This window comes from Convolutriloba macropyga, chromosome 2 (assembly GCF_964194025.1).
Source record: "Convolutriloba macropyga chromosome 2, txConMacr16.3, whole genome shotgun sequence".
NCBI lineage: Eukaryota > Metazoa > Xenacoelomorpha > Acoela > Convolutidae > Convolutriloba > Convolutriloba macropyga.
In genome coordinates this window covers 13794936-13820046 of record NC_134469.1, presented here as the reverse complement: position 1 = coordinate 13820046, position 25111 = coordinate 13794936, and the positions used below count along the sequence as shown (strand labels likewise).

Below are 25111 nucleotides of genomic sequence, written 5' to 3'. Positions count from 1 at the left end.
AAATGAAAACATCTCATTTGAACCAAATGCCTGGTTTTGTCTTTTTCGCGTGGTACTGAAAAGTTTAACAGAACTCTCTCATTTCTAAAATAAATTTTTATAAGGAGTGTGTAATATCATCTCAGGAGCGTGAAAAAAATAATGTGTCAGATAGTTTTTTTACTTACAGAATTAGTTTGAGCCCATTCGAAAGCGTTTTTCATTATACAACCTATTCGAACAAAGCAACAACGCATTGCAAATTGAATGAAATAGAAAAAAGACTACATGAGTTGGATTGCAATTGAATTATTTTGCGTTCATAACAACTGCAAGAGATGTATGTCCCAAAATTTAATTATCTGTAAATTTACACTTCAAAAATGTCGCGTTCTGACCTTGGCACCCGGACCGACTTCAAATCTATATAAGTACTGTTGAAGCTTAGTTCCAAGTCTTATTTCGTATTCCCAGTGCTGGGAAAGTCTAAATACATGTCTTACAAGTCTGGCAAGTCTAAGCCAAGACTTGGATAACACTTGGAAGTTGATTCCCAAATCAAAATCAAATTTTCAAAAAATATCGTGTAAAAATTTCGAGTTTCGAAAAATTTTCTAACGTGCCACGATTTCGTGGATAATTTTTAGCCACTTTCAAGGGTTGCTATAAAAAGATGTTGAGGTATACCAAACTGTCAATTAGCACCCCTTGAGAGTCCGTGGGTCCCGAGGGAGGTCCTTTTGACCCAAATTCGACAATTTTCCGACTATTTTTGGACTATTTACCGACTTTTTTTGACGACTTTCTGACTATTTTTGGATAACTTCCGGGCTTTTTTGGCCGCTTTTGTCGTTTTGCGGACCTATTGTCGACTTGCCAAGACCTGGATTTAGACTTGCCAAGTCTTAAATCAAACTTGGATTTGGAATTGCCAAGTCTTAAATCAGACTTGGATCTAGACTTGCCAAGTCTTGAATCAGACTTGGATTAGACTTGCCAAGTCCCAGCCCAGACTTGGATTTAGACTGCCAAGTGTAAAAAGTCACATGATCATGGTTCTGAATCAGTAATGAATTGAGACTTCTAATTAGAGTTGCCGAGTACTGAAATCGACTTGGCGTTAGATCCGGGAATTCAGAAAACAAAATTTTTCAAAAAAAATTTCGTTAGAATGATCTGTCTTGTTTTCTCGATATCACGCGCGTTATCAGGTGATTAAATTGGTATCATCTTTTAAAACTCATCACTTATATAACATTTAAATATAAATACATTTTCCTTAAAATGAGTACTATGAACTTTGCGGTGTATTTCTTTATGATTTTTGAAGCGAGCAAATACTGCTTCCAAAATTAGACGCTTTGTTTTGATAGCAATGGGGGCCTAAGCAGGCGCAACTACTGTGAAAATGAACTAGCAGTGGATTTGATCCAGCGTCTATTTCTGGTGTGATAACCATTACAATTGAATAGTCTTGAGCTCGATTATGGATATCTCTTATAAATCATTCTGAAGTTCTTTCATGCTCCTCAATGCTTCCTTATCTCTAGCCAAGTATAGGTTGAAAAGATAGAGCTTCTTGTCAAGTTATGTCAAGATTGATTTTCCTATGCTCAATTTACATTCGGTTGTTCTCTCTCAACCTTCTAACAGATGAATTCCCGGGGTGAGGTGGTGGAAGTCCAGAAACCGGCTGATCCAGAAAAAATGTGGCCGTGATCAGACGATCCAGACAAAAGTTGGGCCATACTCATGCGAATAAGCGCGAACTATTGCGATGTATTTCGAAAAAACGCATTCATATCTCGACTCTGTCGGACCATGCAAAATTTTGCGACCATGATTTGAAGGTGCAACGATTCAAAATGGTGTAAATATGACAAGACAAAAATCTGCCAAAATAGGGTAAGTCTTATTTTACTTTTTAATTTTTACTGGCTAAACTTTAAGTAAAACACTTCCAGAAAAATTGCATTAAGGATAAGTTTAATTGATGTTCTAATCAACAAGCATCAATTTAACAAGCATCATTTTATATACTTTATGTCAACAATTTCAGGGAACTTGTACCAAGGAATTATAGACAATAGACAATCAAGATAATGAAGCTGATGATGAGACAATTAGTCATACAAAATCGCAAAAAGAGCCTCTTAAAAGTACAACAACAATTGAGACTATTAATGTCCACCTTTTGCTCTTGAAGATCCCAGTGTGCTGCGAGCATCTTCCGGACCTCAGGTTTTCAAAAAAAAAACCTTTGAAATTTTTTTTATTCGATACAGAGTTAGAAAATTTCGATCCCTGGAGTGAATGTGAGCATATTCTTTTACTTGAAGATGTAATTGGTGTCCCAACAATAGTGGCCTGCCTCTGAGACATCGTAATCAGTTTTGCAACAGGATGCCAGATTAGTGATATGTTTGCCACAACAGAGAACAAACTCGAAACTGATACCCAACATGACATTTTCAAAACAAAATAAAAAACAAACCTTATGATGTTTTGAGGCATTGTTTTAATTTTATGCAGTTAGAAAATATTCATCAATTTTTCAACTTCTGTGGCTTTTCAATTCCATCATCCAATTGAGATTTTCTTTAAACTATACTTGAGTTCCGTTTCGGCAAGCTTTTTAGGCGCAAAAAATCTATGAGAGAAATCTAACCAGACTATGGTCCGGCACCTTTTTCAAACTATTATGGAACTATGAGATCAAATTAACCAAACTATGATTCCAACTGTTGCGAATTTTCAAGACCATTTTTTGAAATAATGCAACTATGAGAGGGAAATAATCAGACTGGGATTCCAACAATTTCGATCATCCAGGCCCATTTTTTGAAATAATACGACTAATTGAGGGAAAAATTGAGACTATGATTCCCACTGTTTTGATCATTTCGGTCGATTTTTTGAAATAATGCGACAATGTGAGGGAACTAATCAGACTATGATATGCGCTGTTTCACTCTTTCAAGCCCATATTTTGAAATAATGCAACTGTGTGAGGGAAATAATCAGACTATGATTCCCACTGTTACGATCATTTGGGCTCATTTTTTGAAATAATGCGACTATGTGAGGTAATAATCAGACTATGATTTGCGCTGTTTCGATCTTTCAGTCTCATATTTTGGAAAATTGTGACTTTGAGAGGGAATTAAACAGACTATGGTTTGCGGTGTTTCGATCTTTCAGGCTCATATTTTTGGAAAATTGTGACTCTGAGAGAGAATCAAACAGACTATGGTTTGAATTTTTGGGTTTTATGAACCAATTTATGTGGAAAATTAAGGGGTAAATTTATTAGGGGGTAAGTTTAGGGGACTATGATTTGATTGAGTCCGATTATGATTCGAAATAAGCCGTGCATGCCAGTCTTTTCGCGACAATGATTCGTTGATGTCAGATCATGACTCGAAATAGTGCGACCCAAAAATTACCCCCAGACAAAAAAAATTCAAATCATTTTTCGACCACCTCACCTCGGGTTCCTGCATAACCAATGGAGACCAATCTTGAAGCTAGAACACGTATGTATTTCTCGTTAAAAGAAATTTAGATGGAATAAATGTTACATGAACGTCGTTATAAATGATTTTACTCAACAGAACATGGTTTAAGTTGTTTATTTTGTGAAAAAGAGCAAAAATTTCCAAAAAATTTATCACAGAGAAGACTTTGTATTCTTTATACGATAGTTTATTGTTCTAATTGTTTGAGATGCTATCGGAGCTACTTGATGGAATCATTTGTCTCATTTTGGGTCTAGTGTATAAGACTTTTGTTTTCGGATTTGCTCCGTTGTCAAAACTTATCACCGTCAGTTCTGAAATGATAAAAATCATTGAGAAATCATTTCTTTTTCTTAAAATTTTCAACGCAAGATTACTTCCTATGAAAAAAAAATACCTCTGATTGCATGATACCATTTGATAATACTTGGATTTTAACTTCTTATTAATTGTGGTTAAATTTTTGAGAAGGCCAAACTTCTAATCATTTCGTATTTACGGCCAGTACTTATATCAACTTAAACTATCGTCAACACACAAGATGAAGACATCCAAAGGCCATTTTTCATTATACAGATTATCAATGGGGAACTTTACTGTGAACTGAAACCTCGTCTTTCTCATTGATAACTCAAAAACAAAACATAAATTTTGTCTTAATCGTTCTTCCAAAAAATTTTCCTATTTCGCTTACAAATATAAGAAAAAATTATTGTGTTTCGACATACGGACTGGTAAATTTAAATTATTTTATAAGTCTGATCAAGAAAATTTTTTCACTGCTTTGATATTCTCATTCACTTTATTTATTTTTTTACAGTGAACAGCAGATGGCAATAAACGTTTCATTTGCTTTTTTAAAATTCTAATCAAAGTTTCCTGATCATTCCATTCTCTTACAAGGATTTTTAAATTATTGATGGGAAAAGACTTTCAATATTTTTTTGGGTCATTTTTGCAATCAAATCATTCAAATTAAAACTGTCAAGCAAACTCTATTTTAATTCATAAACAAAAGAGAAGGAAGAGGACCAAAGATATATTTTATCGTCATAGTCTAATCCAAAGTATATTTGTGAAACATTCACACTTAATTTTCCCAGAAAAAATTAGCTTGAACAAATAATTTTTGAAAATGCAGTTTGAAAATGCACAAAAAAATGACCAGTTTCTTTATGCTGAACAGATTCTGTTATTTTAATTTATAAACAGGGGCAAACTGGGGAAGCTTTTTATATAAAGTCCATAATTGATACAAAACATCGCTGAACTTTAAACAAAAGAGTTATGCGCTGCTTCAAGGTTCCTTAAACACTTTTGTGATGATTTTTGACCAAGTTCTTTTTGGTTCAAAACAAACATTTTAACATTCCATCATTGAAAATTTTCGCTCCAATTGAGAATTATTATGGAAACAAATAAAATATAACAATTATTTTATTGATTATATTTGATTATATTCAAGTCTTCAAGTCTCAGGTTCGAGAGCTTCATTTTTTAAAAATTTTGGCTATGATGGAACGAAGTAAGGAAATCACAATTGGGCGCCCAAATTTAAGTTATAGAAATATGCGAAGAACTATGGAATCATTTGCATGAAACTCTGATTGAATATTTTTTCCTCGTGCTATCTGATTTCCCGATTAGAGAGAATAGTTTAATGAAATTTTCGAAAATCTTAAAAATTTGTCCCAAAATCTGGTTACGCCCCTCAAAATTACGCGCCTTTGATAAGTTTCTTCCCATCGAACTCTTTCAGCTGCTGCACATAGTACTCATCTGCATTTTTGCTTTTTCGAGCTTCAAAGGACAGGCATTTGCAGACGAGAATAAAAAATACTTTTTGTCCTAAACGTTCTCTTAACTTTGCATAAATAATTCAACATAGATGTGAAATTGTCTGTCAACTTGAGTTGCGACAACTTTTATATTTTCCCCAAAACTCCATCTTAGAACGTTGTGTTAAATTTAGTTAGAAGAATCCGTACGCACTAAAATGTTGAGTGGGAAGTTCCAAAAGTAACTATATCAATATTAACACCTGGAAAGAGAGAAATTGTATTTTTAAAGAAAAGATTGAACAGTCAATGTTCGTGTTAATCATAGACTCCAAAGACGTCTTCTTCTCAGCTCCGGTTCCTTTCCCTTTCCACTTTTATTTTTCCTCCTGCTCTTTTTGCTTCCAGAACCCTTACCAGATTTCTTCCCTTTCTCAGAAGAACTCCCCGCGCCATCCTTACATATCCATGGATGGTCCCTGCACATGATGTCGTGCTTAAACCAATGGAACGTGAGTTCATTTGTGATGTTGTGGTAATCAAATATCTTCGAATCTATTTGACGGATTCCGACATCGCCCAGTTCCCGACCAGCCATTACGTAGGGGGCACCTTCAACAACGCTTCCGTGGTGAGCTCTGCGGAGATTTCCAGTTCCAAACCCCACTTCCAGAATTACGTTTTGGCAGACGCTTGGAAGATATGTGGCCTTAAAATGAACAATATTAAAAATGTTTGAAAAATAAAACCAACGCTCCGGGTTCAGAGACCAATCAAGTACAATTGATGCACTCGTGAAATTGTCGAAAACTTGTTACCAAACTGGAAAAATAATACAGTAGGAGCAACATGCACATTCATTGACCTTAAAAAAGGACTTTGATGCTGATGACCATCAATATTTTTTAAAAAATTCTTGAATCAGGGATTACGGGGTCCTGTTCTAGAATTAATGGAATCATATCTCAACAATGGAGCTCAATTTACTAAAACTGGGGAAAATTTCAACAAAAATTAACATCAGATTTGGTGTGCCCCAGTGATCAACCTCGAGACCTATTTTATTCGTTATCCAAATGAATGATATTGGTTTTGGTTCAAGGAGAAATGGAACTTTTTTGTATGCAGACAATAATGTAAAATACACAAAAGTAGCTATGAAAAACGAAAGTGATGCGCACCAAAAAGCTTTAGACATATCTGTAAGTTAGCTAAAAATCTCCTAACATTGAATGCTGATAAAAACAAATTCAGTTAGATTCTACAAAAAAAATTATCAATCAGTTGGACACTCTAAAGATTGAGAACACGGAAATACACAATGTTGCGCAAATAGGTTCCTTGAAATCCTACTTTACATAAATAATAAGTTCCGACAACATGTTGAGTCTGTGCAAAAAAATTAACAAATTTGTCTTCGCTATTCTAACAACTGAGAAAATGTCAAAGCACAATGGTGCTTGTAACAATTTATACACATATGTGCAGCCAGTTGGTCAATGTTGGAGTTCCAATATATGGATGTGCAAAGTACCAAATTCGGAAACCACAGAACATAGTGATAAACAGAAAAGCAGTAAATTTGGCTTTCAAAAGGAAACACGAATCTATATCAACTATCAGGAGAAAATTGCTCATTAACTACTTATCAGAGCTACCTCTCTATGAAATTTCGAAAACAGCTACAAGAATAATAAGGAGCGAAGACTCAGTTGCGTGCCTGGAAAATTTAATCTCCGAGGACGAGACTCCTAAAACCACAAAACGTCGAACGAGATCTCGGAAACTTTGCCTACTCGAAAACAAATGCTACAATTTTTCTATAAGGCCTGAAACTGAGCAGATGTTAAACAAGCTGAGACACTTGAAAACAGTGATTTCCTATAGTGATATCTTTTTGACTCGATTTAAATAAACATGCATAAGATTTTTTTCTGTTGAACTCTGGAAACAATTTTTTATCAATATTGCCAAAGCGTAATTTTAGCCACGCCTCTATCTCAATCTGCAGGTTTTAGATTTTTTTATACAAAATAAAACAAGTTTTCAAAAATTTTAGGTACGTAATTGGTTACAACAACTTCCGCTACTCTGAAGAATAAATTAACGACTTTAAACGCAGTAATATCCTCGACATAATCTGTTTTAGTAACGCAAAAGCGACAACAAAAACACAAAATTGTTTTGCAACACTCTCCGTATGTTCAGTTTTCGTCGTATTCTTAAGGTCAGATCAAACTTCAAAGTTATGAATCATTTAACCGCAAATTTTTTGTGTGCGTTTGACTTTGCAAAGTTCAACAGAAATTTTGTAATAATGCCACAATTATTTTATGTGCAGTAAATAACATTGATTAAGGAAAGTAATAACGCCAACTTTCCCCGTTCAACTTTTAATTCCGAATTCCGGGTTGGGACGTGAAGCGTTGGTAGGGAGGTTAAGCGCATGGGGGTAGGGTTGGTAGGGCTAGAGAGGGGGTCCAAATTTTCAGGTTGACGAGAGAAGAACGACGGGGGGAGAGAGTTGAGGGTAGGGTTTGTGTGAAATGGATGGGGGAGGAAAAGTGACTGGGTTTGTGTGTGTGTGTGTCTGACTGAGGTTTGTAGAATTTTTGAGATTCAGAACTACCCTTCTTGCCCTGTCTGTGTCTTCTCAAAACACTTTCTTAGAGAACTCAAGCTCCAATATCATGATTTCATTGGTCACTAAAACTTCGAGGCTGGGAACTTGGTTTGAAAAATTGAATTTATTTTCTTAGACATAAAGATGTGATAGTTTAGCTTTTATGCCCTATGCTTAGTGCCCTAGGATTCTAATTTTGGGCCAAGAAATTAGAGTTTTTTTAGTAATCTAATTTTCGACATTTGGGATCTATTCTGTTTCGCCCTCCCCCCCCCTCCCCCCCAGTGTTTTTTATGACCCCCAGTTGGAAATTATATTTTGTTATATAGCACGTTACTATGCAAAAAAATAGCACGTGCGCCTGGGGGACATAAACAATCTATGCTCACTAAGTTGGGGAGGCCAAAACAGAATAGTCCGGCATTTGAATGAAATTTGCAAAATTCTACTCTTGACTTCAGTTTCAAATGAAATTCAACACTTTCCAATCCTTTTGTTCTATGAATTTCTTGGAAAAAAATCTTAGTCCCCTCTGGCTCAAGCTCCCTCGTGTCAGTATCCTAAATCCCCGGGTGACTGAGATCTTGTTCCAACATGTACTTAGAGATTAGTAAGTCTTAAACCTCTAAGAGAGCTGCTCATACATTTAATGGCGCGGCTTTAACTGGTTATCTCGTTTTTGAGAACGAAAAGTAAAAACGTCAGGCGAAAAATTGGTCGAGCAATAAATTGCTTAAAAGACCACAGGACCAACTCAAAAGCTGCAAAAAATGTTTGAAAGCAATTATAAAGGCCAGGAGACATACCGAAATGAAGTTGAGCGTTTTATTGTGTTCACTGTAGTCCATAAGTTTATCCATGTACTCGTCCGGGGCAATCTGTTTGTGCAGTAATCCGTTAATTATGTATTTATCCACTTGGTGGCCGCAACAGTTCTCTCAAACAAAACCAGAGTAATTTTGCCAGAAGTAAGAAATTTTTTGAACAAAATTTGTTATAAAATTTTGTATGAATACGTCCAAAAGCTCAATCCTTAATTACCAGAAGGAGTAAATCTTTTACAAGCACTGCCTTCACTTGTTAGATTTATGAAAACATCACAACAGTATACTGAATGGGGTTCTCTCTTACTGCTGATAGTAGCTCAACCTACTGTTTTTTGTTTTTAATTTTAAAAATTTTGTTTTTTATAATGTGCTCAGCACATAGTCATGGTTTATCCTTTCATATGAGATAATTTATATTTTTTTTATATTTCCAATTTTTGAGCTATTGGACGATGTCTTGTTTCTTGGTTTTGATGGCGTTGACCCCCCCCCCCCCCCCATTGCATTACCAAATGCAATATATTTTGGTTTAGCTACTTATGTCTATCGACAAATGTATATCTCATTTCAAAGTAAGGTCAGCAATTTTTTAATAGCAATCATTGCCAACTCTACTCAAGCTTTAAAGGAAAAACTGTTGACCTCTAAAATATTTCCGACTTGTTAAATATTCACTGTGGGTTTTGGGTGTCGAAGAAAAGTAAGCATGTTAACATTCATAATTCTGACTTCGGGCTTTCCAATGAGTTGCATAAATTTGTTATGATTAATCGGCCTCTCTCTAAGTTTTTGACTAGTTTTAAACAGAGCAAGACGAAATAGGCGCTTAATTTGATTGAAAGGGGGTAAATTTTTAAATTAAGATTGAAACGAGGATATGCAATTTTAAAAAATCATTCCATGCGAGTTATCTGTTTTTTTTTTGCTTTTCGAGTATTCCTGTGTGCTTATTTCAAACTGAATAGTCAAACAAACGTTCAGCAAAACCAATTTGAAGAGAGTGCAGGGAAAATAAACATGTCTAGCCAGTGCCCCGAAAAGGCATACTCAAATGGTCACGGGCAACTTTGCCCGATCTGCGGACCTCTTGTTCGCTTTTCCTATGTTAATTGCATTGAAAATGCAGCAATGTCTCATTGAAAATTGAAAATAAAGCAATATTGCAAAAAAATAGAAACTTTAGCAAAAACAGAAAAAAAATTTAAGGGAAATTGCGCAACCCGTGTTTGCAAAACTGTCCAAATTTTAACCACGAATTTCAAATAAAAGCCTTGCATCTTTTTTTTTGCGCGCTACGTATCACGAATCTGCTCGATTTACATATCTCTTTTCCGCGCGCACTGTAGTTTTATTCTGCACTGAATGTCTCTAATTTTTGAACTAATTAGATCTATAATCCGCAATTAAGCCTAATTTAATGCGCGTTTATTAATTGATAGGAATTAAGTCATTAAAAGTTGTTTATAGTTTAATTATATATTATAAAGGGCTCAATTTTATCTCAATGTTTTTACTTGTGAGCTGAAGATTGGGAAATGGAATTGGCATCATCCAAAGACGTTTTTAGGACTTTTTGAGAAAACCTGATGAAATTAATTCTTCAAAATCACCTGTTTCTTTTTAGTGTAAAGGAAATTGGAAAAAGCATCAGCTGATATTCTTGATTGTCGCCTCACCATTTTTTCAGGCTTTTTCAGGCTTTTTCAGGCTTTTTTTTGTATTCAAACATCATTGTATTCAAGCATCATTGATGGAAGTTTTTCCATCTATAAGACAAAGTCATATCCTGTGGCAATAAATAAACCCTTCTTTTTTCTCCATAACAAGATAAGATTGGATAAAAGGAAATTTCGGTAAAAAATCATATGTGAACTCATTACTGTTTTTTTTGTTTTTTTTTTTGTAATTGGTAAATTTGATTTAATGACTGTTTTGCATTTGAAATCAGCAAAAGAATTGTTCATTGAGTTTTTTCAAACCTTAAAATTTTTGTTTCTATTTACATGTTTACAGTTGTTTAGCTTCCTTTCTGAAAAATTCCTCAATTATGCGTCCTTTTGGATGCCCATTATTATTTTCTGAAAAAAGACCTAATTGCTTGACAGTTTTTGCATCTTTTTACAGATTTACAGGGGTCTATTAGTTTGGGAATCAACATTTTCTGCGTCTATTTACAGATTTAAATGTGTCTATCAATTTTTTTGCGTCTGTTTAAAAATTTACAGTTGTCCACTAATTTTTCGTGAAAAATTCATCCATTCTGCGCTCTCTCTCTCTCTCTCATTTTCTCTTTAAACAAATCTCACAAAAATGAAATTTAGAAGCAGATATTTAAAAACGCAATTTTTCAATGGCCGTTTATAAACATTATTAGTTCGAAACAAACATTACAATGGCAGTTTTATTTGACACTCAGGTATCAATATTTTGATAAAAAATTTAAATAGTTCTCTGTTTGCCCATGAGTTGTCAAATCCTTTGGGATGTCGTAAAGATTTTGAACTAGAGGTGTGCATACGGCATTGGTACCGAAAAGCAAAAGGGTGTATATAACTTATGAAATGAATTCCACTAAAAAGAACAGCAGAAACCAAAAATCTAAACAATTATATTTTGTCGCGTCATTATTTCGAACTTTAAATCTCTTTATGAGGTTCAGATCGCTTTTGCCAGCTCATTTAATCAGGCTTTAAAATACTTTTTCTTGCTCAAAAGCACGCTTTCAATTAGGCTAAATTGCGAAACAAAGGCAAATTTATTGCAAAAAATAGATACCTAAAATGAGCGGAAACGTGCTACAAGAATTGTCACATATTTTTCATTTTTAAAGTCTCTCAATTTTGCAAAAATGGCGTAACCCCTTTTGCGAAAAATAAAATTCAAAGTTTGTCTTCTAATTTCGTTCGTTTTACGTGTCATTTTTCGCGCAATTTTTACTAAGGCGAAAGTTTTGGGCTATACCTCTGCGTCGTAGTGGCGAATATGTTATTTTTACAATTGAGATGAAAATTATTAACTCGAAACAATTTTTCGATTAGTTTTACCAGAAATTCAATAAGAGGTAAACCATTAAGTCCAGATACGTATAGTTCTCATCAATTAGGCTCTAAGTCTCTGATGTCGAGCACTGAACGTCAAGTCTTGTTCAGTACTGATTCATTGAAATTGTAAGTCTTGAATCAGTACTGTATCAGAGCTGTTGCCATGTCTTTTTTAGACTTGGCACGCCTTGAGTCATTTCTTAAACTCTTCCAAGTCTTGAATGAAGTCTTGGCCAAGACTTGACTTAGACCTGACAAATGTTAAACATTTCTTAACAAGTCTTCACAAGTCTTAAGACTTGAAACAAGACTTTAGTAGTACTAATTTGTCGATTCAAGACCTGTTCCAGTGGAGAAGTACTGAACAAGCCTTGAAACTCGTTCGGGTTTTTGAACGCTTTGAAATCGCTGACTAAAATTTTCAAAAAAACATGTCAAAATTTAGTAAATCTCTATTATCAGATTTCTTAAAAATGTTTCTGATTGGTTAGGTTACGAACATCTGGATGGAAGAAATATGGGAACCAATTACTTACTTGGATTCCTTGGGTCAATCATGTTTATCCGGCGCCAGTTTTTCAGAATGAGTACTTGGAACCAGGCCTTGGTAGCTGCCGGCTCCAGCAGTTCCCTATTGGTAAAGTCTCCCCTCTCAAAACGTCTGCCAGGGTGCGGATGGGGTGTTAAGTAGGCGTCCAAGCAATAATACTGGCTAAATAGTTGCAGATTGTAGGAATTTGGGCAATAAGTTTTCTTAAACAAGTTGGGCCAATCTTACAAAATTGAAAAACCAAAAAACTAAAAAGTTTTTTTTTCAAGAAACTGAAACATTCAACATTTTTTATTTGAGAAGAAGCAAGAGCTCATAATTTTTGTTTCGATACTGATGCGTTCACTATTCATTCCGTATAGCTATACGAAGTTTTTCACAAACTTTGATAGTCTTGAAAAATGAAAACGCCAGAACTTCCCATCCGAAGTTGAGGTGCCAGACAAAAACTCAATGTGTTCAAACTGATATCTAGGATGGACGCCTGTACATGGCAGAATCACAAGGAGGAAATCATTCACAAGATCCATTCCTATGCAAACAGAGTACAGGAAATGGGTTTTCGCAGCGGGATGAGGCAAACACGGTCTTTCTGGTCCCTAGTTTACACTTGACTTTTAAACCGACTGGTTTGTTCCAGCTACACAAATAGAGACAACATATGTCCAGACTTAAATGAACGTACCTGGTATGTTCAATCTCAGGAAGTCTGGCAGAACAACTTTGGATGTCTTCCTAAAGAATGTATACGGCTTCTATCTATTAAACTTCTCATAAAGGTTATCATTCATGCTTGTGTGCAGTGCTGTCGGCAACTCCAGAAATAATTTTTTGCCAAAATTTTTATTCAAAGCAACCATATGATTGCCTTGAATAGAAGTTTTGGCAAAAAATTACGTTTAAAAACGACGATACCGAATCTTTCTTATGTTAAATACCGAACAAAAAATCACAGGAAATTTCGTCGTTTTTGTCTAGAGAAAAGCGACGATACGGACGATTTCTGATGTTTAAAAACCCAAAATTTCTCAATTGGGGTGGGGATATATGTAGTTAATCTTTAAATAAAAAGTATTAGGAACTTGAAGGGGACCTGTGTGCTCTACATGGTCTTCCAAACATTGTCAATTCACTGGGGATCCAAAAGACAAGCGATTCCCAATCCTTGCTAGGAGGATCAACTTCAAAATGTCGAGGAACCAACACCTCAACAGGATCTGAATTGCTGCTTCCAGAACTCCCCACAGTTAAAGCTGATTCTGAAATTAGAAAAATTTTAGTTAAAAATTTTTGAGTAAAAAAATAAATTGCCCAGGTTGAGGTTTCCTGAAGTGTTCTATGCCCATCTTCGAGCGAACATTTGCACATAGAGCATTCGAGTTTCTAGGGAGTTTCTGGAAAATTTTCGAGCGCACGAAACTCTGATTAATGGTCTGGAACTTACCTGGCAATGAGTTACTTGCGTCTGGACGAGAAACAAAAAATCAACAACCGTGCATTTGAGAATCCCAACATAAGGCGTGCAATTTCGAAATACACTGTTCGTCACTAAACTTTTAACACATGTATATTTCAACATATTATTTCTTAATAGATCACACAGCAACTTAATGAAAGCTCATGAAAGCTAAGCTCATGAAAAAACTATTGTTCTGATTAGAGGTAGTCTCGAACGCATAAAAGTCTAGGCGAATGTCTGAAAATTGCCTAATCAGAGGTCAATTATGTCTGAAATGCTTAAGAGGTGACATCGAGCACTCTTCAGGTGCACACAAAGTTTCGAGAGCATTTAAGACTGATCAGAGGTCACTTTTGTCTGGCACGGCATTATTAGGGGTGATTTCGGACTAACCTCAGCCTGGTTCAAATTCCTTGATTGGGTTTATTTACAAGTTTGTAGGAAAAACGTGCCTTTTCAGGGATCTATTTCATTTTTCCCCGTGGCAGCTTCCATATCTATTTCCATTTTCTTCACTTTTGAAGCCTTGCCTACAAAAGTGCTTTTTGCACCGATAATGACATGCGTAGCTAGTGAGTGATGTCACTAACCTTTCATGTCATCAAATCAGCGTAAAAATTTATTTATGAAAGCCATATTCAAACAATATAGTGATTCCGGATTTTCAATCGGATAGTATCTGATAAAAACACTCACCAAAAAATATTATCTTATCCTATCCTATTCTTTCTTACACGATCCGTTCCTACACGATGATAATCATGGCTCGGCTGTACTTTATTCTGGTAAGAGCTGATAAGATAAATATAAATTCCCAACGCCTAATACTTCAAATTTACTCATATGTTCACATAAGATTTTAAAATTTTTTCTAGACCGTATCAGTTCTAATAATATGTGACCTGTATCACATAGAGTCTGATCACCTCTCCATGACGTCTTTCAATTTTTGATATAATCTACAAGGAAAAAACTTTCGGTGCTCTACGGCTTGAAGTAGAGCAGATGCCCGGTTTTTGTAAAGAGAATCATTTTTTTTAGTTTGTATTTTTTAAAAAGCGCTACTGTGGTACACATTCGTATCAAACCAGCTTTGTTTTCCGCATGGAATGTTTTGTGCTCTGTGTGGAATATATGGAATGTTTTCACCCTATGAAAAAAAGCTCAAATGAAAACTAAATGCAATGCTTAAAAGAACTTTGAAAGTAGACATCCGTCACATGATTGACACATCATACTAGTTCTTATGACAAAAAGATGTTAAAGTTTGTCAAATTTAGCTGTAAAAATTGATCATTACTCATCAGGTCAAAAAACATCTTGTCAGGATTGAGGACTGACCAGAATTCTGTGAGCGTGTAGGATAATATTTTTAGCTACCAAGATTCTTGAGCTCTAATTTTTTTACCAAAGAGTTTCCAATAATGCAAATTACAGAAGTCTTAGAATCCATGCAGTTTTTACAAAGTCTTCTCAAGCTGTAAACAATTTTTTTCATTAGATCCGATTTTTCATTCAACAAATTTATATGTATTTTTCAAAAGCCAAAAAATGTATCGTTTATGATCGGTAAAGACAAAAAAATCGTCGTGTAATATATGACTTACATTTTAAAAGTGTAAAAATTGATAGAATATCCAAAGTTTTCATTTGCAAGTGATGCATAAGATTCTATGAGTTGATAAAACCGTTTCGCAAGAAAATGCAGGTCATGAGAGATATCCGTTCATTGTCACAGGGAATCATGCCTTTGACACATTCCACTTCAATTTCTCTGCATTCTGATGTAACAGATATTATTAATCTATAGTTTACTTTGTTATCAAATGGGCTTGACCAATGCTCATTGTTTAATATAAATGTAAATAGTAACCTTAATCTATTATAGTAGAAAAGAAAAAATTACTGAACAGTGGATTTCAATAGGGTCGAGAATAATTAAAAACAAGGAGAAAATATAATGATCCAATTGGTTGATTTTTGTCTTAAATCTTTTCTAAGTCGATTAAACAACGTTCATAAGAAAAAATGAAAAACCACTTGTGTTTTGAGAAAATTTAATTAAGAGAGATAACTTCCATACAATGCCCAAAAATTAACCAATACTGAGAAATATATTAACAACAATTTCTAACTGATGCCAATGAATTTACTAACTTTTTTTTAGCTACTAATCAACAACATAGCGACATCAAAGTATCAAAGCTGCAAAATTGTTTTTCTCAATGATTGCGAAAGATTGAAAATTTTTTATTTGGCTCTTCCTCAAAAATGACACAGCAAAAAATTTTACTTTTGCTTGAAAATTGTTTTTTTGAAAATCCAAATGATCACTATAATTATTATAATGGACTCAAAGAAAATTTCTACTTCTGAAACGCTTTGTAATAACTATTTGCTTAATTGAAACATGCACATTTACAGTTATAACTTCTTCGTAAAGGAGTGTGTGATGGAAAAAACCGTTTTGAAACGCTCACTTCCGTCTATTTATTAATTCCATTTGGAACACAGATTTCCGCTGTAATTTAAACCGTCTTTCAACTTTCGGTGTAAACTTTCAGTGTAATTTACACCGTCTTTTTTTGTTCCGACTCCACTTGTGGGGGAAGGAATTATATACTCAAATGGGTTTTTTTGTTCAGACAATTTTGGCCGATCGATATATTCAGTAGAGAAATGTGAGTGGAAACTTTAAAAAGCTCGTCAAGCGTAGAATTCGAAATTAAAAAGATTTTTCTGAATTTCGTATTTTTCGAGGAGTTATCGAGGTTTACGACTTTGTGCGAACACGTGAAATTTTCATGATTTTGTTCAATTTTAGCCAGATTTTTGTTCAAAATAAGGCCTTTCTATAAAATTATTATTTCGAAAATACATTTCACGCTACAAATTGAAACAATTTTGTGTTACCAATTTTCCTATTTATTATTGTTTTTTAGTCACTTAGAGACTAGTCACTTTTCATGTCCAGGTACTGTTAATGACAAACTTCATTTACAGTAAACTGATACCCAATGAACAAAATATTCGTTCTCAAGGGATCACTCATGTAATTTTTTTTCGACTGAAAACGAAATTTTGATCTTTTGGGATTTTAATAGTTTTTTGGGAGTCCTATGGCATAGACTCACTAACTACAAGGCCAATCGACTGCCTAATGTGCATTAGGTAAACATATATAGCGCTTTGAGCGGACAGCCAATGGCTGCTAAGACTTTAAAAAATCAATTTTTGGATTTTTTTTTAGCTTTAGCCGATATTAAAAGTATTTTCGTGAACAATGCGCCAGTTTCAGTAATGACAGGACCACCCTCCTTTTAACGGCAACCAAATTAGTGTGATTGTGATTTTATCTGCTTACTATGTGTTTAATGACTTCAACAACACGAGTTTTCATAATTTCAAAAAAAACTCGGATTTTTTTTTTAATTTTGGTTCCTTTTGAAATCTTATCTCATTATACGAATATTGATTGTTCTGATTGGCTTAGAGACGACCTCCAATAGATCATAGATGAAGTTTTCAGTGAAAAGCTTATGGTATAAATGGCTTCGACACTTTCTTCTCGTATTTCTGCTGATTTTTTTTGTTTTTACCTGTATTTGTCGTTGTTTTCAGAATCATTGGACCTATTGTGATGTCTTTTTTGATAATATATTGATGAAAAACATCCGTGTTTTCCCATAGGGGGATAGCGTAGCGTATTTTTTGGATTTCGTTGAAAGCTCTTGAACTTATGTCTGTTAAGACTTTAAAAAAAACTTTTTAGAATTTTTTGCATATTATCCAACCCTAAACTTATTTTCGTGAACTGTGTGTCAGTCTCAGTAATGAAAAGACATCGTTCTTCCTTACTGCAACTAAAACGAATCTGCTTCGTGGTTTTAACTTCTAGCTATTGGATTTATGACTTCGACGCCACGAGTTTTCATATATTTTTTAAAATTTTGGATACTTTTTTGTGTATTTTTTATTACTTTTCAATTTTCATGACAGTATCCTAATATTTATAGTTCCCAGTAGCTTAGAAAAAATTTTAAATGAATCAGAGGTGATTTTTTCAGCGTACAGTTTACGATTTAAATGGCTCTGACACTTGCTCATTTCTACTTTTTAGTTTTTGCCTGCTTTTGTTTTTGTTTTCATAATCATAAGACCTAGTGTGATGTCTAAATAATGATTTAGGAATGATGAACATCTTTTTATTACAATCGAGGAAAAACTTTGCGTGTTTATTGACTTCCGCTGAGGGCTAGTGATATTAGTGGCTGTTAAGATTTTCTAATAAAATTTCGATATTTTTTTGAATACCAACCTTTATTAAGCCTATTTCCATGAATAGTTAGTCAATCGCAGTAATGAAAGCCTTCTTTTCTTTTTTCCTGTATACAAAATTACTCAGTTAGTGGTAATTTTGTATACAGGATACCACTAACTGTGGTATCCTGTATACTCTTTTCTTTTCCACAGCTAACTATTGGTTTTGTGCCTCGTGTTTTCAAAATTTCAAAAAAACATCGTCTTTTTTTGTAACTTTGGTTCCTTTTTAGATGTTATCTGATTAACCCATCATTGATAGTTCTCATTGGCTTAGAAAATACAGCCAATGGTCCATAGATAACGTTTTCAGAGATACGCTTATGGTTTCAATGACTTCGACAGTTGCCTCTCGCAATTTTCTACTGAATTTTTGTTATTGCATGTATTTGTTGTTGTTTTCATAATGATAAGACCTATTGTGACGTCCCGTTGATGACTTATGAATGAGAAACGTCATTTCATTCTCATTGAGGTATAATTTAGTGCAGTTTTTGGTTTCCGCTGAAGGCTATTGAATTTAATGCCTATGATATAACTAGTTTTCTAGAAAATTTCGTGGTTTCCTTATATTTGTTCAAACTTTTGAAGTCATATTCTTAAAAAAAGAACAACCCCATTGCTCTTTAAAAAATATATGAAAAGAGAAAAAAAAATTCCAAAAACTTTTTTTCAGTTCGACACTTTTCTCTATCAATTTTTTCTGAATTTGCTGTTTTTGCCTTTTTTTTTTACTTCTTCGTGTATTCGTAAAATGCTGACTGGTCTCATAGGCTTCTAATTAATAATTGAATACATGATGTTACTCAATGCAGTCAGTTTATAGCAAAAATTATTAAAAAGTTTATTATATCGTTCCTTTTCAAAGATTTTTCATACTTTTCAGTTTTTGTTCTTTTCGTCGACTTGTAACTTATTCTCATCATTGAGAAGTTCCATTCCTTTTAATTCACAAACCATTTTTCCATTGACATCATGTTGTAACTGATGTTTTGTTTGTTGGACAATATGCAGTTTTGTTAGTGGTCAATGTTTGCGTTTCTTTTCTCTTCTTTTAGCACATTCGCTAAAAAATTTTTATGTTTTTGCTTATTTTGTCGTTTGTTTTTTCCTCGTAGTCTTTCTAATGGCAGATCTTGTTAATTCTACCAACTCACACCAGGCAACGACTTGAACAGAATGAAATGTGAAAATCATAACACAAAAAAGCTATGGGCTGCCTGCCGCCTTTTTTGGACAACTCCGTGAAGTAAATGCGCGTGAGCATTATATCTTGCGCAAAAAAATGTTTGCAAATGGGTTGAAGAAATCTTTTTATTTATTATAAAATGAGCCACATAATCTTTTAACCCTAATTTCACGGTCAGAGTTACCTGGAAAATCCAGTTAACGAGGTCATTCTTTGACAAGAAATCCCGGCAGTTTCAGTTTCTCCCAGATTTAAAATCGATAGTCCCTGTTGCCCCCAGACAAATTTTCCGGTATAGTGATAAAACCTCGGTCAAAGGCCTTGATCCCAGTTACTCACTGATAACGTTCGCGAGAAGCCCCATAACTTCACGCAAAGGTCCTGCTAATCTCTGTGTTTTCCCATTTTATCTGTGGTCAGCTGTGTACCTCCCCATTAACATTCCCCAAAATCCCAGTAACTGTTTCAAGGTGTCACCTTTAGACACCAAAAAGCAAAATTCCGTCGTGCGTCCCGATAACTTTCCAACCGGGATCTCAAGAAAAAATAATTCGTAAAATAACGTTGCGCCCGAGTCGAGGTGTCAAAACAGTTTCCGTGCATTATTTGTTATGGTAATAACCGAATGCGTACAATAACAAGCGGAAATGCGCTGAAATTTTGTGAGAAAAACGCTAGAGTTTCAGTTCTTTACTAATTTAATTTCTAGGCATTTTAGTGTTTTTCAGCACTTTTTCAGCGCTGATCCATGAAATTCTTGCAAAATAATTTGATCTTAAATTGATAATTAATATGCAATAAAAAATCTGTTCGAATTACGTAAAAATGCGTTGAAAAGTCATTGCAATTGTTACATAATTTAAACTTATGTCCTACAAAGTGAATAGTTTAGTAAAAAATCAAATAAATATGAACAAGTTAAAAAAAATCTGAATGGAGTGAAGTGAACACAGAAATAATGCTTTTCAAAAATGAAAAGTCACCAATTGTCAGTTGTGTTGAATTTAGAAGTCATTCATTGAAACCAACAGATGAATATAGATATTTAGGTGTTAATCTTGGCAAAAAACTGACATACCAAAAACAACTTAATAATGTGATCAGTAAATTGGTTTTAGCTATCAGATCAATTTTTTGGTACGCAATCAAATACCTTTAAAGGCACCTGATTAGATCTCTTTAGATCACCTGTTTGGTCCTATTTAGAAATTAGTGGAATATTTTTTCAAAATTTGCCATCCTACTCAATTGACAAAATAACCAAACAAATTAAATTGCATAAAAGTTTGCTTTTTGGACCAAATATTACACTGCTCATAAACTAGTTCGTGAAAAAAAACTTCCCGGAGTACTTCAAATAGCAAAAACTTCATTAAATAGACTTTTCGGTATTGTTCAACAAACAAACACACAAGACCAAACAAATTTCAGAATAATCGGAGACATTGAATTTAAAGTTAATAATCGTACATATAATTTTTCTCTCACAACAAAATGTAAATCAAAATTGAATCAAAATTCAACTATAAGAAACTTCGTTCGTAAATGGAATAAACTTCCAAGATTTCTAAGAAAGAAAAAATCAAAAAAAATTTACAAAAATTAAAAGAAGAGATGCAATAAAGACACAAACGAGTTCTAATGGACAAAATTAAGGCTTTAAAAGTTTATTTTTATAAAATAATTCACAAAGACTAGAAACTGAACTTTAATTTTTTTAAATATTATATCTACTCATTCAAAGTAAAGATGTAGTATGTTTGACTTATAACATTAGAACATGTAACTTTAACATTGTGGTTATTCAAATTTACATGTTTGAGATTTTAAAAAAAGAATATGGTGCGGATTCCATTAAATTGTTATGAAGGTTTTTGCTTTAAAATCGTAGGACAATCGGCAAGTCGCATTTCTAACATAGGTTTATTCAATTTTTTGTGACCCGGGCGGGAAATTGCCGTATTCTAAGAACATTAAAAGACCTGGATTCAAAGCACAAGACAGTGCACATTACGTGGCAAATGTCCAAAGTTCTAAAATATTCTTTATATTGCGTAGTTTAGAAGCGTGTGAAAGTAAATCGTGATCATTTTTCATTTTGCATAACCACTTTTGCTGTAAAATAATTAATCGAAAAGTAGGAGTCATTTGTTCAGTTTAAGAAAAAAATCTTAAATTTGGTGAATAGTATTCACGGACGACCATAATTCCCACAACTTTGATCAAGTAACTAGCCAAAATTAGATGGCCTATGGGGGTTTCTCGAGAATATCCACTTGACATTGTCACTATTGTTGCGTGTTTGAAAACTCATGTTTAACGATTTGAGCTGAAAGAGTTCGTGGAACTTAGGTACACGGAGCAAATTTAATTAGAATTTTCTTCCAAATTGGACGTTTCGGGAGTGCAAAAAGCTATGGACAGTTTTTTTGTTGCTATTTTTTGCGCCATAAATCAATTGCTTCAACGCGTCACAGTGTTCCACCTTTGAAGTATCCATTATGTTCGATATCGTCAATTAGAACGAAATCAGAGAAAGCATAAATGGTGATTATATTCAGGAATTTACCTCTGGATACTAAATGGGGATAGAGAAGGCATTTAGCCGCTCTGCATTTACCCATAACACCCTTCATCAGAACATTTAATTGAATTGAGTCTCAAGTGAGCATTATTGTACAATTAGCTGATACAAGATGTCACTGAACTCTGAGGGGTCTCCAGTTGAAAATTAGATTTTTTGAGAAACTTAAGGAAAGTATAGGATATTTCCAATGACGAAAATAGTCGCAAAAGATGAAACAGGGATGAAAACATAACAGAGCTTTTAAGGGATTTCGGATAACTGTTTTTTTCTACGAGACAAAATAGTTACGACTGATTTAGTTAGTTTTCGATCTCTTTTGTTTGAATTTATTTACACGACCTTGATATAAAACGTAAACTATCACATAACTTCAACAAGCCACTTTAAAAGTATCTTTGATTTCTAGTCAGTGCACTAACTTTCATTTTCACGTTCCTGGAGCTCTATTAAAGTAGTTTACACTAACGTAGTTTTTTAAGGACAAATTGTTGAAAAGAGCATGTTATCATGCCAGAAAGCAAAGAAAACTGTGATAGTAAACGGAGAGAAGACATAATTTTTTTGTTTTTGTTTGGTAGAATAATTGTCTAAGAGTGAGGAGTGTGGAATTGGCTCTCACCATCCTGCTCAGAATCGGGGGAATTGGATTACGTTTTTCCCTGGATACTAATCATCAATTTTAAGTCTTTTTTATACTGTTTAAGTAAATTTATTTCCCCGTTTTGCGTAACTACATTCTTTCGTGGAAAGTGGTTACCGAACATTGAAATTGGTGACAAGACATTGTCATCCGTTTCCACAAAACGCAAAATTTATTGAAATTTTCCTTTTCGGGCATTGGCAACATACTACAGACAATTGCCAGGCAATTGCAGTGAAATATTTTAAGCGTTGAATGGCTGAAATAACACTTGGATAATTTTTTTTAATATTTCAGTAATGCCGAATAGAAATTACAAAATACCTTAGAATGAACTCACCTAGAATCAAAATGATCAAAATTGCTGTGATTCTCATCTTCAAGATCTCATGACGAGCTGTAAGCACAATGAATCAAAAGGGCTTTGGTTATATAGTACGATGATATAATATAAATCTTAAGTCAATCGTCTCAGGCACACAAATACGCTGTCAACAAACACTGCCGAAAGAAAACCTGATTTTGTTTGGCTAGAGAAACTTCAACAAATAAAAATAGTTTGAAATTAATCTTATAAATCTATAGACAAGATAGACTTCAAGGTTCTCACAAGGGTAAAAATTGGGAACATTTTTGTGTCCTAGAAACTGGAATAAGAATTAGAATTTTTTTCAGGTTCTGATCAAAGCACATTTCTTTATAGCTCATGAGCAAGTTCATTAGTCCAAAACTTGTTTTTCCGAAATTTGTTATCAAATAGCTAACATATATCTTCGAATTCCCTGATTTTACCACGCGCAAAGATTCTAGTAAATTATAATCAGCAATTAATCTTTTAAACTCTGCAATTACTCTGAGGGATACAGTTGTATAATCGGAACATAATCAAATTTTAAATTTTAATTTTATCCGGCTTGTGGATTGTAAGTGAAACTACATTGAAAGGTCCTATGAAAAATGAATTGGCTCCATTAAGAATCATATCCAGCATCTTAAAGTAGGTTTGTATTTCACTCACTATAAAGGTGCGTTTGATGTCGAAGCATGTGCGCAGGGTACAGAAAGAACCTGAAATTTGCGTCACCGTTGCCATGTTGAGGTAAGAGATGAATAATAATAATAAATTGTTCTCGAGTAGGATGTACATTTGTTTGCATCACATCTGGTATAAATTATGTACCATAATAGCAAATCTACTCGACAGGTCATCAATAGGTCCAAGAGGTCCTAGTCTAGCGATGACCAGTACCATTACTATGAACAACGGTGTGAATGCGTGGCGTATCATGGATGGAGAAAATAGGGGAAACCACAAAACCTTAATCTGAATTTTAAGAGATCTATCGATTTTTTGCTAATAAAACAAAGCAAAAAGCTCCAAGTTGTCTACGAAAAAATTGTCCCTGAAAGTAGATAAGAATCGCTTAAGTTCTCTTGCACTCATATGTTGCACTTCTAAAACAAATTTAGGATAGAATTTTAAAATGAAGTTAAGCAGTTTTCGTATTTTTACTCCTAATGTTTTAAGACTTAGGCCGCTGATTTTGTTTGCAGTTTTAAGTTGCTTTGATTGGACTTTTTTTGCTTGCAGTGTATCAATGACTTTTCTATTAATTACATTTTTGAGACAATCAATTTGGCATTCTGCTCTCAAAAATTCAGCTTATTTTATCAGTGGTTCAAAAAGGTGCATGACTCTAATCGAGTAAATGTGATTTGATTCTCGTTCCAGGCAAGTGGGGGTTGCTTTAGGCTTATTAAAGATAATTCTTGTAATTTGTTTTATATTTGACTCAAGTGACAAAATTAGGCTTTGTTACTTGTTCCCTAGACTAGTACGCCATAGCTCACAGCAGGCTGGACACTCTGAGTATTAATCACAGTTTTTTTAACAGTTAAAATGATCTGAGCCGGTAAAAAAATCCTGAGAATTTGTTCCGTTTTGAGCAAAGGTATTTAATATGATCGCTGAAAGTCAGATTGTCATCCAGTTCTATACCTAAGTATTTCAGTGATTATCTTTGTGTTAAATTTATTTCTTTCATCTTTATTTGTTCCAAGGAACTTCTCTTTATGGCTTTCATGTTCATAAAACGAGATTTTTTGTAGTTCATAGTCAGTTTGTTTTTTATGAAGTAATCACTAACCAGGTCCAAAGATTGGCTGAAAGCTTCAATTGTTGGTTCTCTATTTTGTTTAACAACAGTATTGTCAGGTATAAGGACAAACAATAAGCAAGAAAAAGGAGTGGTCCAAGTACTGATCCTTGTCGTACCCCATAACAGACTTCTGCAAAATTGAACTATATATTTCCTGAATTTACACATTGCTGCCTTTTGCTTAGATGAGATTTCAAAAAAATTTGCATTTGACCCCTCAATCCCAAGTTGTTTATTCTTCCAAAAGAATACTATGTTTAAATGCATCCAATGCTTTTTTGTGATCGATGAACACAGCTTTAGTTTCTGCAAAACCATCCTCCCAATCGTGCCGGACGCTCTCAAAAAAAGATACCTAGGCTTCAACAGTGCACTTTTTCGCCGAAACCCAAATTCAATTTTGTTTACTAGTTCAAATTTTTCCAGAAAAGTTAGCGATTT

At 34.0% G+C, this 25111-nt stretch overlaps 1 protein-coding gene across 2 annotated transcripts; it reads right to left on the bottom strand.

The window, feature by feature from the left end:
- Positions 1-5343: 5343 nt before the first annotated feature.
- On the bottom strand, positions 5344-22978 carry LOC142356806 (uncharacterized). Of its 2 annotated transcripts, none has more exons than XM_075408596.1 (5): positions 22852-22978; positions 13410-13575; positions 12303-12478; positions 8705-8835; positions 5344-5984 (listed from the first exon to the last, which is right to left on the bottom strand). In XM_075408596.1, the coding sequence occupies exons 1-5, from the start codon at positions 22886-22888 to the stop codon at positions 5598-5600; spliced, it is 897 nt and encodes a 298-aa protein (XP_075264711.1). In that variant the 5' UTR covers positions 22889-22978; the 3' UTR covers positions 5344-5597. The 2 variants fall into 2 exon arrangements, with proteins under 2 accessions (XP_075264711.1, XP_075264719.1); XM_075408604.1 differs by lacking the exon at positions 22852-22978 and adding an exon at positions 19469-19684.
- Positions 22979-25111: the final 2133 nt, after the last annotated feature.